This window comes from Bufo bufo, chromosome 5 (assembly GCF_905171765.1).
Source record: "Bufo bufo chromosome 5, aBufBuf1.1, whole genome shotgun sequence".
Taxonomy (NCBI): Eukaryota; Metazoa; Chordata; class Amphibia; order Anura; family Bufonidae; genus Bufo; species Bufo bufo.
The window spans coordinates 503,818,408-503,833,123 of NC_053393.1; the positions used below are offsets into that span (position 1 = coordinate 503,818,408).

The 14,716-nt window shown below is 44.5% G+C and overlaps 1 protein-coding gene across 2 annotated transcripts in view; it reads left to right on the forward strand.

Annotated features, from left to right (window-relative positions):
* Window positions 1-14,716, forward strand: part of MPP7 (membrane palmitoylated protein 7) — a 332,266-nt gene that overhangs the window by 104,291 nt on the left and 213,259 nt on the right. For both annotated transcript variants that reach the window (XM_040434340.1, XM_040434341.1), the window contains exon 3: window positions 13,051-13,208. In XM_040434340.1, coding sequence (XP_040290274.1) covers window positions 13,172-13,208 — 37 coding nt within the window. In that variant the 5' untranslated portion in view covers window positions 13,051-13,171. The remainder of the gene's footprint in view (window positions 1-13,050; window positions 13,209-14,716) is intronic.

A 14,716-nucleotide genomic window follows, 5' to 3' on the forward strand; every position in this document is an offset into this window, starting at 1 on the left:
TGGATTTGAATGATGTTTAATAGAAATAATTCTTGATTCTGACCAGTGTAAGAGATAATGAAGGCAAGTGCTTTACATCATAGAAGGTTCTTCAGTGTGCTGTAAAGTGTGCCTGTGATTACCGAAATTCTCATTTTTTCACGTGACTCACCTTGTAAGATGTCTCACTGTCCATAGAAAGTCTGATAGAGATCACTGTAGATGTAAATGACCCTAACATGTTTTGCGGTTGCAGAGATAAGCCTCTTGGTGCAATAACAACGCCCCCGTTGCTCCTAGAGGCTCATTTGCATTTCTCAGCAATGTGGGCACATATGAACTTGGGACTAATACAGATGCCTTCAGCTGCCAAGTGTAACAGGTCAGCCAGTGTCCTAGGGATAAATCTGCTGACAGATGGCCTTTATAGTGTCTAAACCTAAAATCTATCTATACATGACACCGTTCTAGTCGGCGTACCTGGTGTCCTCTGTTCCTCCCATGCCGCCTCTGTTCTGGCCACACGTTGGGTTCCTTTCAAGATGACGCCAACATCTCAGACTTCCCAATGTGGGGCACTGCAGGAAAGTCTGGACTCGCCCCTCACCTCCTCTAGTTGCTGGGCCCATCTGAGGGAGACCCTGTCTCAGGGACTGTTCACGTCTCGATTTTTAAGTACGTTTAACGTGTATATTAGGGCATGCCGTGTTTTGCTGTCTTCAAATTGCACATCCGCAAAACACGGATACCGGCCGTGTGCATTCCGGATTTTGCGGACTGCACATGGGCGGCGGTATATAGAAAATGCCTATTCTCGACGTGCTTTATATTTTCTCGGGGCCACAGAACACTGTGCTGCTGAACGTATCTTTTGCCGCCCCCATTGAAATGAATGGGTCTGCACCTGTTCTGCAAAATTGCGGAACGGATGCAGACCTATTCATACGGTCGTGGGAATGCACCCTTAGACGTACACGAAAAAGTGTACACACGTATGCAGTTTTAGGGATATCTTTGTGTTTTTTAACCTATACCTTTAACTGATGTGCATATGGTCCAATACATCTTTACTATACTGAAACATACACCCGCCATAAAGCAAAAGCGAGATGTGAACCGCTCATTAGACGCACATGGCAGTGTAGTATATGCCGATTTTTTGTATGTGGATTTCGCCACGTTACTTGAGTTTTTTTTATTTTATGGATTTGCCCCCAAATTTCACCCGTTGCATTGCAAAGGGTGAAATCCGTATTAACAATTGATGTGCTGTGGACTTCGAAATCCGCACCATAGGTGAATTTCTGCCTGAGAAATTTCTGCACCGTGTAGATCAGGGGTGGGGAGCCTTTTTGCTGCCGAGGGCCATTTGGATATTTGTAAAATCGTTTGCGGGCCATACGAAATTCTCAACGTAAAAATTTGACTGCTATATTTGGTCAAACATATAAGTGACTTAGGGGAAAGTTACAGAAATTGCGCTTCAATAAAAAAAATGTAGAGCGCTGTATTTTTGCAGCACAAAATGGCACCTGCACTATATATTACAAATAGTACAGGCGCCATTTTGACCACACATAGCTGTCTAAGGCTACTTTCACATCTGCGTTTTTAATTCCGCTATTGAGATCAGTCATAGGATCTCAGTAGCGGAAGAAAACGCTTCAGTTTTGTCCCCATTCATTGTCAATGGGGACAAAGCTGAACTGAACGAAATGGAATGCGCCAGAATGCATTCTGTTCCATTTGGTTGCATCCCCATCGCGGACAGAATAATGCTGCAAGACGGATCCGTCCTGACACACAATATAAGTCAATGGGAACGGATCCGTTTTCTATGACACAATAGAAAACTAATCCGTCCCCCATTGACTTTCAGTGGTGTTCAAGACGGATCCGTCATTGCTATATAAGACATAATACAACTGGATCCGTTCATGTCGGATGTATGCTGTTCTATTATTGTAACTGAAGCGTTTTTGCAGATCTATGATGGATCTGCAAAAAACGCTAGTGTGAAAGTGGCCTAATATTTAAGTTCAGAAAGTTATATATTTAGTTCTTTATTTGGCATTAATGGCAGCCAAGCTCATCCCAGGGGGGTCCAGAGAGGGGTTCACTCAGCTTTCACTCTCCCTGCCTCTTTCTTCGCAACTGTCCTTGCCTGTCCCTTTCTCAGCCTCAGAACTGCCACCCCACCCCCATCAGCCTCAAATCAGCCTCCTATCAGACCCCCCGGCCTACATCAGCCTCAGATCAGACCCTCATCAGACCCTCCCCAGCCTTAGATCATACCCCAATCAGACCTCAGATCAGACCCCCAGCCTCAGATCAGACCCCCCAGCCTCAGATCATACCCCCAATAGATCAGACCCCGCCAGCCTCAGATCAGACCCCCAATAGGCACCCCCAGCCTCAGATCAGACCCCCCATCCTCAGATCATCCCCCCAGCCTCAGATCAGCCCTAATCGGACCACAGATCAGACATTTAAAAGAAATAAAAAAAATAAACTTGCCTCTCCAGCTCTGGACGGCACTGCCTCTTGGCAGATTCACTTGCCCTCCTTGGCTTTCTCCCTGCCGCGCTGTACTGTGACCTGACAGCGCACAGCGTCAGGTCATAGAGTGCGTCTACGTGTACGTGTCAGGACACAGTGTGGGGCCGGAAGAAGACCAGCGAAGGTGAGTACAGCTAGCAATGCGCTGTGCTCACCTTCCTGTGCCTCTCACATGCTAATGACTGCATCCATAATGGAAGCAGTCATTAGAATTTTCTGGCAGGGGGCCGGGGGCCACATGAAATGGAGGTTCCCCACCCCTGGTGTAGATGGAAGTTTGAAAATCCCATCTATTTAGCCAGTTTGGTATTACGTTGTAAATTCCAAAATCAATGCGTAATACGCACTGTGTACATTCAGCCTCTCTGCATAGGTAAGTCTGAGACAGTGGCGGCCATTTTGAATCGAATCCGATGAGGGATCAGAATGGAGGCAGCATGAGGAGAACAGAGGGCACCAGATAAGCTGACTACGCATCTGTCCTGTATGGTCGATTTTAGGTTTGGACTGGAGGATACCTTTAATACGTCTGGGGATGCTGAGAGTAGGAATGCTTAGTTACCAACAGTCCGGGGAAACGGGCGAGAAGGGGGGTAACAGAGCATATACAATGTAAAAAACAAAAACAACCCCATTCCTGTCTTTTCCTGTCTTTTATTGCAATACATCTGCCATAAAATGACAGTGCGCTGCTCTTACATGGTTGGAAACATTACACTATAAATGAGAAAATCATGGCGGAAATTGTGGTCGCATCACCCGAGCCAGGTGTTCATCACATGTCATGCGTTCATTCTGATACGTAAAGCCCCGTGTACGTTTCAGCTGCCGCGATCCTCCTGGCCACTAGGTGTCGCCATTACTCCAGGAGCCTGAGAGGTTACTAAGGGCCTGGTGGAAATTCAACTATGTATCGCTGCATTTAACATATCACTGTTTCCACGTAGCCGAAGCCAAAAAAAATCTGATACAGTGTGATATATAGAAGCAAGGAACAAAAGAAGTCTTTTTAAAGGCTGGTTGTAACAATTCTGCAGGGTATTGTAAATGCCTCAGGTGCACTCGATACTGCCGCTACGTTCCTGGCGTTCGCTTATAGTTTTTATGGAAAGATGGATTGAAGTTCAATTTAAGAATATTTGGTAATCCCTCTCAGGACGTACTGTAACAGCTGGTATTTCTGCGCTGCAGCAAATCTATTCCATACAGCAGTCACTAATACTCCTGACTGGCTTCTGATACCAAATTCCAGAGGGTACTGGAATTGGAGCGTCCCGGCCAACGCAAACATCATCATCAGTGCAAATATGTCGCTTCTATCGTAGGGGCTGGAAATATGGAGGATTTAGGCCAGAAATGGATTAACGTTCCGCTACTCGTTGGGTTGTTCCTTTTACATTTTTGACAGGGAGTTCGTTATCTCCGGTTCTAAGGCCCCTTTTACACGGGCGAGTATTCCGCGCGGATGCGATGCGTGAGTTGAACGCATTGCACCCTCACTGAGTCCCGACCCATTCATTTCTATGTGGCTGTTCACATGAGCGGTGATTTTCACGCATCACTTGTGCGTTGCGTGAAATCGCAGCATGCTCTATATTCTGCGTTTTTCACGCAACGCAGGCCCCATAGAAGTGAATGGGGTTGCGTGAAAATCGCAAGCATCCGCAAGCAAGTGCGGATGCGGTGCGATTTTCACGCACGGTTGCTAGAAGTCGATCGGGATGGAGACCCGATCATTATTATTTTCCCTTATAACATGGTTATAAGGAAAAATAATAGAATTCTGAATACAGAATACATAGTACAATAGGGCTGGAAGGGTTAAAAAAAAATGTAACTCACCTTAATCCACTTGCTCGCGCTGCCGGCATCTCGTCCGTCTCCTTCTTTGCTGAACAGGACCTGTGGTGAGCATTCATTGCAGGAACAGGACCTGTGGTGACGTCACTCCGGTCATCACATGATCTTTTACCATGGTGATGTATCATGTGATGGATCATGTGATGACCGGAGTGACGTCACGGTCGTTACCACAGGTCCTGTTCCTGCAATGAATGCTCACCACAGGTCCTGTTCAGCAAAGAAGGAGACAGACGAGAAGCCGGCTGCGTGATCAAGTGGACTAAGGTGAGTTAAATTATTATTATTTTTTTTGTAACCCCTCCAGCGCTATTTTACTATGCATTCTGTATTCAGAATGCTATTATTTTCCCTTATAACCATGTTATAAGGGAAAATAATACAATCTACACAACCCCGATCCCAAGCCCGAACTTCTGTGAAGAAGTTCGGGTTTGGGTACCAAACATGAACGATTTTTCTCGCGCGAGTGCAAAACGCATTACAATGTTTTGCACTCGCGCGTGTTCCCGCAACGCATCCGCACATTTTCCCGCAACGCCCGTCTGAAAGAGGCCTAAAGCTTTTAGTTGTGGGAAATTGGTTGTAAAAACAAGTTTAAAATACTTTTAGCATGGCTTCTTCTATAGTGTCAATCTGTTGCTGTGATGGTTCAGGTTTGTGGACGGAAGTTCAGTGGAAAATGGCGGAAACATTGGGCCTTATTTTTCAAAAGGAATAGAAAAGCTGGTCTTGTTGCCCCTACCAACCAATCAGAAGTCAGCTTTTATTCCTTATACTACTGTGGAGAACTGAAAACTGGATTCCGATTGGTTGCTATGGGCCAGTGTTAGACCGTTGAGAACTATAGTCCTGTTGGATAGAAGTTTAGTGGAAAATGGCGGAAACATTGGGCCTTATTTATGTAAATGAATAGAAGAGCTGGCCTTGTTGCCCCTAGCAACCAGTCAGAACTTGGCTTTTATTCCTTACACTACTGTGGAGAACTGAAAGCTGGGCTCCGATTGGTTGCTATGGAACAGTGTTAGAACAGTAAGGCCTATAGTTCTGTTGGATAGAACTTTTTAGTAGAAAAACATTGGGCCTTATTTATCGAAACCAGCAGAAAAACTGGCCTTGTTGCCCCCACCAACTAATCACAACTCAGCTTTCATTCCTTACACTACTGTGTGAAAGCCGGGCTCTGATTGGTTGCTATGGGTCAGTGTTAGACCAGTGAGCCCTATAGTTCTGTTGGATGGAAGTTGGGTAAAAAATAGCAGAAACATTGGGTCTTATTTATCAAAAAGAACAGGAAAAACAGGCCTTGTTGCCCCTATAAACCAATTAAAAATCTGCTTTAATTTCTTAAACTAATTTGAAAAATTGACAGCCTGGCTCTGATTGGTTGCTACGGGCCAGTGTTAGACCAGTGAGGCCTCTAGTCCTGTTGCAGAGCACACATATACAGTAAGATTGCTTTCATGGAACCCGGTAGATTTCGGATTATCAGGTAGTCTGGACTGTTGATGAGTAGAGATGAGCGAACTTGTGTTTTACAAGTTCTAGTTCGGGTTTTATTACAATTCCAATATGGATTCTGTTATCACGGGCCATAACAGAATTCTATGACGGAATGCCTTTTAAGTCTATGGGCCGCATAACGGATCCATCTGGTTATGCAGGCTAATGAGCTATGACTAGACGTCACATCCTTGGTTTTGGCATTGGTTGCTGTCACTTGGTCACTCGCCATTAGTGTTCTAGACCATAAACTACACATCACACAGAATGACCTATGAGGCGTGCTGCATGCTGCCATCAGTGCCTTAAAAGTGGGCCAGCATCTTAAGATCTGTAGCTATTGTTGCGGTCTGCAAATTGCGGATCCACAAAATACGGCCGTTTCCTCTCCGCATTTTGTGGATCGGTAGGTACTTCCTGCCGTCTGTTAAAAATGCCTTTTCTTGTCTGTAACAAGGACTGAAATAGGATATCTATTTTTTTTGCGGGGCCACAGAACATGAATACGGATAGAGACAACACACCATGTGCTGTCCGCATCTTTTGCGGCCTCGTTGAAATGAATGGATCCCCAAAAAATGTGGATAGGATGCGGAACATGAGGCCTTAAACCTTCTAAACAAGTCCATATGGTCAAAAGTATGTGGACACCAGACTATCACTGCCGGCCCCTCTTACATCTAGAACAGCCTCCACTCTTCTCTGAAGACTTTTCCTAATTTTAATTCTTGGAATATGTCTTATTTTGGGTGAGAACATACACTGCTACCAATATATATCTATGGGGATTACATGACTGTGTGCATGATTTATATGCGCCTATTTTCAACTGGCATAGATGAAATGCTCAAACTCAATAATTAGAAGGGGTGTTCACATAATCTTCACTATATATTGTATGTAGGTATCAGTATGCATAAATAAATATACACATACACAACTCAAAACCTTTGGGAGTAGGCAAGTTGTCGCAGTGCTCCCATAGCAGAGTGACGGATGAGCGCTGCACTTGATATGGCACTTTGAATACAGGAATGCTCCAGCCCGATCTTTAGGCTACATGCGCACGACCGTATGTGGTTTGCGGTCTGCAAATTGCGGATCTGCAAAAAAAAAACAAAAAAAAAAACAATGTGTGTGGTCCGTGAATAAAAGAACGGTTGTTCGTTATTAAAGGAACAGTGGTGAAAGAGGGTTCAAACACCTCAGTTCTGGTAATAATGATAGGTAAATAAATACGGTAAAATAAATATAGATAAAAGGAATAAAATTATACATATAGGTGACTCACTTCACAGGGGGCGATAGTCTGAGGGATATCACCTATATGTATAATTTTATTTCTTTTATCTATATTTATTTTACCGTATTTATTTACCTATCATTATTACCAGAACTGAGGTGTTTGAACCCACTTTTTAACCACTGTTCCTTTATCCACGGACCACACACACTTACTACTCTAGAGAATACCAGATCTTTAGTCTCTCCTCCTACCCTACCTCATTTCACACAGGAGATTGGCGCCTATATTGTGGCTGGGTTCTTTTCTTCTATTAAGATAAACACACAATTGTCCTAAATATCCCAAAAATCCACATAAAACATCCCAATCCTGCAGCTTTCCCCTCATTATTTGTCACGTATGATGATACTGATGATATGATGATGTGTGCCATATCAGAGAACTGTTTCTTTCCATCATAGAAATCGTTGCGCGGAGTAAGTAAAGATTTCAGCACAATTCTCCATCTGCACAAAGTGTCCTTGGCGGCCGCTATGTTTTTTTGGACCGAGAGTCTCCTCCGACTTTTATCTCCCAGTTCTGTAGGCCTGACAGTGTACAGAGTCCTGGGTCACCCTCCAAAACTTACCCGGGCTCTGTCTGATGCTGCAGCGCACGCTCCTTTCCAAGCTGAGTAATGGCATTGTCACTGCTTTTTATTAGGATATTTGGGGAATCGCAGGAATGAATCACCGACTTCATAAAAAGTCAGTGTGCTTATTCCCTTGTTGTGTGGCCAAAAGGACTGCTCGTGGAGTTTCCTGAGTTTCCTCCTTCATTCCACCCTTAATTATTGAAGACAGTTGTAAATGTATGGCTCGCGCTTCTCCTATGATGTCATATCGCACGTTCAGTGCCGTCTTATCGCACCGTCTGCAGGAGAGAATACTGAGTGCACTTGTTTTAAAAGAGGGGTCTCCTGCCAAGATTTTCTTCATGGGATTTATTGCACTCATTACTGTAGACATCTGTAAAGCTGCTCCCCGTGTATCATAGCAGCGATATGTGCACCGGCAGTGAGCGTTAAGTTCGAAAGCTCCAGAGCTTTGCTCAGATGACTGACACCCACACATATTCTCATTGAATGTATGACCTGATCGGTAATTTGTCTTATGTCTTCACTAGTTATCTGGAAAATATATTATACACTGTACTTGAGTTGTATTCTCTTGTTCCATTTTATGACCTCCTGCACAATCGTTTCAATGCATCTAAAATTAAAAATCTAGTTTTGGTTAAAACATTTATTTTATTTTGTGTCTACAGCTCCTATGTAGTCCTGTGTGTCTCCACGGTAACAGACTACAAACAAGCTTTGTGAAGTCTGACCCTATGAGTATTGCCTGACCTAAAAAACTCCTTACGCCTACTAGGTGCTGTCCATACGGAAAAATAGTACGCCTCCTCGAAGTCTGACCCAATGATCAGTTCCTGACTTATAAGACTCCTTACGCCATCTAGGTGCTCTCCACCATGGACGCCCCCTCAAGTCTGACCCTATAGTTATGCTCTCTTCAATCAGTACCCTACTTCATTCTTCCCTCCTAAATTTATGTCTTGTTCACTCAACCAACCTCTATTAATAATTGAAAAAACACAACAAAAACCTGACACAAACACAATGTGGGGATTTATTAACCTACTTGCACCAGTTTTCTGATGTACAAAAGTAGTAGATTTTTAAGCAAGCCACATTTTGTACCAAATATTGGACTTTTACGATTTTCCACCTCTCTCAGTACTTTTGTAAAAGTGGGCATAGCTTGAGCGGGGTCTTCTTCCACCCGACAGATTTATTATAATTTCGCCAGAAATTGCCGTAAATTATAGCAAAATTTGACACCAGATCATTGCTGGCGTAGATTTGCTATTCTGGTGCATGGACTGCTAGAAGATGCCCCAAATGTTTAGTGCATCTTACTCAAGTGCATTTCTCGTTAACACTGGAGTAGGAAATTTTAGCCTGGAGTATGAAATCAGTGGGTACGGCTGACATTAAAGGGGGAGGCCCATCTCAAAACAGATGACGTATCGCTACTATATGCCACCATTTGTGGGTGCAGGTGGACCGGCACCTATCTCCAGAATTTGGCCCCCAAACTGAAGGAGAGCACACCACACGTGCGCAGCATGTTCTTTATTCATTGCTATTGGAGTTTGTAAAATATTTATTATACTCCCTTATATAGCGCTGACATATTCTGCAGCACTTTACATACTTTAGCATCACACTGTCCCCAATGGGGCTCACAGTCTAAGTTCTCTATCAGTATGTCTTTGGAGTGTGGGAGGAAACCGGAGGAAACGCACGGAAACACAGGGCCTTGGATCCTGGCGTCTCAAGGCACCAGTGCTAACCACTGAGCCACTGTGCTGCCCACAATAGCCAAAGGAGCATGCTCAGCTATTTACAGAAGCCTCATAGTGGTGAATGGAGAATGTACTGCGCAAGCACACCCACCGCTCCATTCACTGGTATGGGACTTCTGGAGATAGTTAAGCCGGCTCTCAGCTGTTTTTGAGCAGGGAACAGTGGGTGGCAGTGAATGTGTGACTTCTCTTCGCTCACTTTTCTACCCTATTCTGGAGATAGGTGCGGTTCCCACCTCCTGAGACCCGCTTTTTTCTGACATTGATGGCATGTCCTAGCGATATTCCATCAGTGTCTGAGATGGAAACATCCCTTTGATATCTTTGGCCAGTATCACTTAGTCGTTTTCTAGATTTCCCAGACCTCTGAACAGGAGATGAAGGTAAATTTATCATTTGGGGCTCTAGAGCAGGCAATGATCAGGAAGAGGATTGCTCATTTCCAGTCATCCCTTGCATTACATACAGCAATGATTGCCACCGTCTTGGGATGCATGATTGTTAGTACGATCATTGGTCCCCCGTACAGTTTGTCGGCAGCACGTCCCAGTTTACACAGAGGGATCTGCTCCCGACAAACAAGGATTTTTGGTCTTGCATAAAAGATACAGTCCCTTCTCAAACGAGCATCGGGTGATCGGCGGCACATTCACATGGGCCAGTTATCCGGAATGATCGTTTGTTCCCCATAATTGACCCAGTGTAAAGCAAAGGACTTAGCAAAGCTGGGTGACACCACATATAACGTTTTAGCCATATTTGCCACCCAACTTTACCAAAAACTGAGATTATTGATTGGCAGAAGTAAACGATTTATTGCTGATTTTTCTTTTTGGTGCAAACCTGGTAAAATGTGTCCTGCGTTGTGATGGGGTCTCATACAGGAAATTCAGTGACGTCATTCTCATAAGAGAATTAAACCTGTTAATGTTTACAGGCCACTTATGTCATAGGAACCAGCAGAGCACCAGGCCATCCTCTATTAAGCTATTCCCTAGACTGGCTGACTTCATCCACAATGGTTGTAATTGGGAGACTGAATGCATGCCGGAGGTGTTCTACACCAAGTGCAGGCCAAGCTTGGCACCGCCGCTCCTTCAGCTCAGTGTTGTGGTTCTCAGCCTGTGGCCCAGTTCTCCACCAGTGGTCCCAGGAGATCCCACAGATTGATTTTTGGCAGCTTTCTCAGAGTAGTCTGTTCATTCTCTATCACTGAGGCAGATTTGATGAGCGATGAGAACACTTTGGCCCAGTTCTTGTCTGCCCAATTTCCTACGAGCTTGAGCTTTCAAATCCCAGATCTTTTTTTTCTTTTCCTGTTTTTAGAACAATGTTATTATTGTGTATTGTATTTGTGTGTGTATATAGGGACCCGTGGCAAAACCTAATATAGGCCCCCTGTACCACCAATTTGTCAGTATGCAAAAACTCCTAACGCAAACCACAACGAGAAAGGTTTTAGACACATTTATGATCTTTTTTTTATTTAGCAGAATCTATCTTCCCGCAGCTACCACTAGGGGGAGCACGGGGCATAAGAATTTGTACAGTTACCATTGTCTGCAATGGAAACTTTCATCATTTCTTTGCGCTGAGCGTCCCCCTAGTGGCAGCTGTATGAAAATGCTGAGTTTTCACATTGGGAATAGAAGAAGGAGTTAAGCGCCAGGCCCACATAGCAGTCACATGGTCTGCCTCCATTGAAGGTAAGCCATTGGCTGGACATGGTGAAGAGCCCCCCAACATGTCATTTAAGGAGTTCTTTAGTGTGAGCTCCTTGTGCCAACTATTATACTCCATTATGGGCATACTTTTGATGTTTGAAGACAGGTAATGATACTGTTGGTGCAAAGGTGCCACCATCGGCTCACCAAATCGGTTGGAAACCAGGCAGGTTTGCAATTTTGTCTAGGAAATTTAGGAGGCTCTGTTAGGCCTCGTTCACATATCTGTGTCCGTTTTACGTCCGTGGAAAAATCCATATGTGTTTCATTTGTTATGATTTCTGTGAAGGATCAGTGTTTGTTCTGTGTGTCCGTTTTTTGCTCTCTGTATGTCACTGTAAGGCGCCATTCACACAACCGTTTTTTTGGTCCGCATCCAATCCGAATAGTACTATTTGGATTGGATGCGGACCAAAAATACGGTTGTGTGATTGGCGCCTTACAGTGACACACACATTGTGTACTGTCTACAACCGTATGCCCGTTCTGCAAAAAAGATGTCCTATTCTTGTCCGTCTTGCAGACAAGCAAAGGCGTTGTTTTAATGGATCTGCAAAAAAAGACGGAGGCAACACGAACATCACACGGATGTCATTGGTATCTTTTGCAGATTTGCGTTTTGCGGCCAGCAAAATGCATACGGTCGTGTGGATGCACCTTTAGGCTGAAAAACGGACCAAACACTGATGCCATGTGTTTTATGTCAGAGATCTTTCACGGACCCCTATCAATGGGGATGTTTGGTCCCCATCACAAACCTAGCACATTAAAATCAATGGGTACCTGTGCTGTCCGTGAAAAATGTGGTCAGTGAAAAACAGAAATGGGACCGAGGCCTTAGTTGTTACCAATAAGATGCAGAAATGAAGTACAGAATTATAAAGGTTTCTTACAATTCATAAGCAAAGAGGTTTCTCCCAAGGAGCCGTCTCGCTAGCGCCACCTTTTGGAAGTGGCTCCTTATGAGTCAGAATCCATCTTGGAGAATGACGGGGGAATATATAGCCAAACCAGATATCCATAAGTTACCATTCATACAAAGAGGACAAATCAGGGACTTAGGATGATGTTTTACATGTTATTTTTTTAGAGGTGGAAAATGACGACCGTCTTCCCAATTTGATTTCCCTGAGCTTAGTCCCCCGGTACAGATTGCAGCATAAAATCCCAGTGACTGACCCCCCTAGACTGACTGGTTTGGGGTACATTACAAGGCTGGTGTTTGCTTTGTCAAGTGTTAATGTACGGCTCCCATCAGGGGGGTGTTATTTTAACCTGCCGCTCCTCGCACCGTGCAAACCTTACATGTCCTGTTAAATTACGATTCTCACAGAGAAAAACGTACAAAACAACGTCGCCATTGAAGCAAAAAAAAATTATTCATTCATTTAGAATGATGATTAATTTGCTGGCCTGCGACGGCCCGGCCTTAAAATGACGAATCAGGCTGTCTTATCGAATGACTGAAGGACAGGAGAGGATTGATCGGCGGGTGAGGCGGCCCCCATCGGCCGCTGCGTTCCTGTTCCTTTTCGCCTGTCTTCTCTCGTCTCACCGCACATAATTATTTCTCCCTTGATTTAAGTACCTGTAGCAAGACAAGAGACATTTCACGGCGCACCTACTTCAAGATGATAATTGGCCCCTTCATTTGGAGGTGATGTATTTTCTATGGGGCTTAGAGTCACGAAATTTATAAAGTTTGAGAGGTTTTTTGGCGTGCTGTGACCGCGGACTTCACTGTACAAATTGTGTCTCTGTTCTTTTTAGGGGAAAAGCTTTCGAGCAGCATAAATCGCGTACTACAGATCGGCCCGCAGGTTCTCTCCAGCTGACTCCTGCCTTGCGGCTGAGGATTTGTCTTCTCCCCGTCTCGTGATTGTCTGCAGCCATGCCAGCTTTATCAACGGGCGCTGGAAGTGACACGGGTAAGCCTGGACGGTGTAATTGCTTGCCTAATGGTCAAATCAGAAGTTTCTCTACATAAAACTGTAGCTGTCATCTGCCACCTTGTTATGGCATTCAGCAGGGGTCATAACGGTCAGACTCCCATTGATCAGAGAGACCACCCCCAATTATTTACTGTTACACCAGCCACCATGTCTTGTAGGGCTAGCTCAGCTGAATGTGATTCATTGCTTCATTCTGGAGAAAAGGTACTTTTAACCCATATACAAAGTGCACCGAGGGCGGGCCCAAGTCACTCTGTGCACTCTTGCTCCTCCTGCTTCCTGTGCCAGCCCCTCCCTCTCCTTCTGATTGGCAGGGCCCGGTGAGCTGACTGTACAGGAACATGGCCCTGGCAATCAAGAAGGGGAGAAAGCAGGAGGGGCCAAGGGTGCACATAGTGGGTTGGGCCCGCCCCCTTGGTGCTCTTAATGGCTCATTTGCATATGGATTAAAAGAATGAAGTAATGGGTCACTAAGTGAAAGGTATCATTACATTACATTCAGCTCTACAAGACGTCCGTCGTGCCTGGTTTATCAGTGGATTTCCTTTAACAATTTGCTTTGTTGATTCATTTCTCACCGTTTTCAAGATCTCTGCTTGCTGTCCATGAATGAGCGTTCATGAATGAGTTAAAAAAATAAATAAAAATGATTAGAAACCTTAAAGGCGTTTGCCCATCTTATGCATTGGTGGCATATCGAGCGCTGGCTCAGCTATTTCCATCAGCCCCATACAAGTGAATGCACTTGCGCTTTGAGTTTCCTATTCATTTCTATGGGACTTTCGAAAATAGCCGAGTGCTCCACTTGGCTATATTCGGCACTCCCATAGAAATGAATGGAGGGCGGCCACACAAGTACGGTCCTCTCCTCCACTTTGCAGGCCCCGCTCCAGAGGTGGGACCTGCACCTATCAGACACTGGTTCCTAGCAATATGCCCCTAGTGTATGAGATGGGCCAGCTAATTTACCAGAGAAGTGGCCTTGATTAGTTGGATCGGAGTCTGAGACATTGTATGTTGAGTCTAGTTTCAACTTACGATGGGTCAGAAAAGTCTATTGTATGCTGAAAATATTGTATCCGGAGGGAGCACTGTAATTCCTTATATTGTGCCTACATGTAGCGTCCTCATTCAAATCAGTCCTTCTCCTTTGTGAGGCTCACTAACTTGGTGCTGTGTCAATTTCATAGGGGTACCAGAGTGTTTTTGGACATTTGGACCCAGTCTAGGGAATCTTCTGTGAGATACAAGCTGCCGGACTCGAATTTACTACGGTGTTAAATCGCATAATAAAATGTGCAAATCCCAAAGTTGTCCAGCACCAGGAATTGTTAAGAACATACAAAAATGTTTTCTCAAGTATTAAAGGTATCCATAGAGAGTCAGTAATAAAAACAAACACTTGCGCGTTTCGGCCCAGCTGTGCAACTTTAGTCCTAGTGTAAGAGAGGCAAACAAGGCATCTAAACCCTCAGGTAGATCAT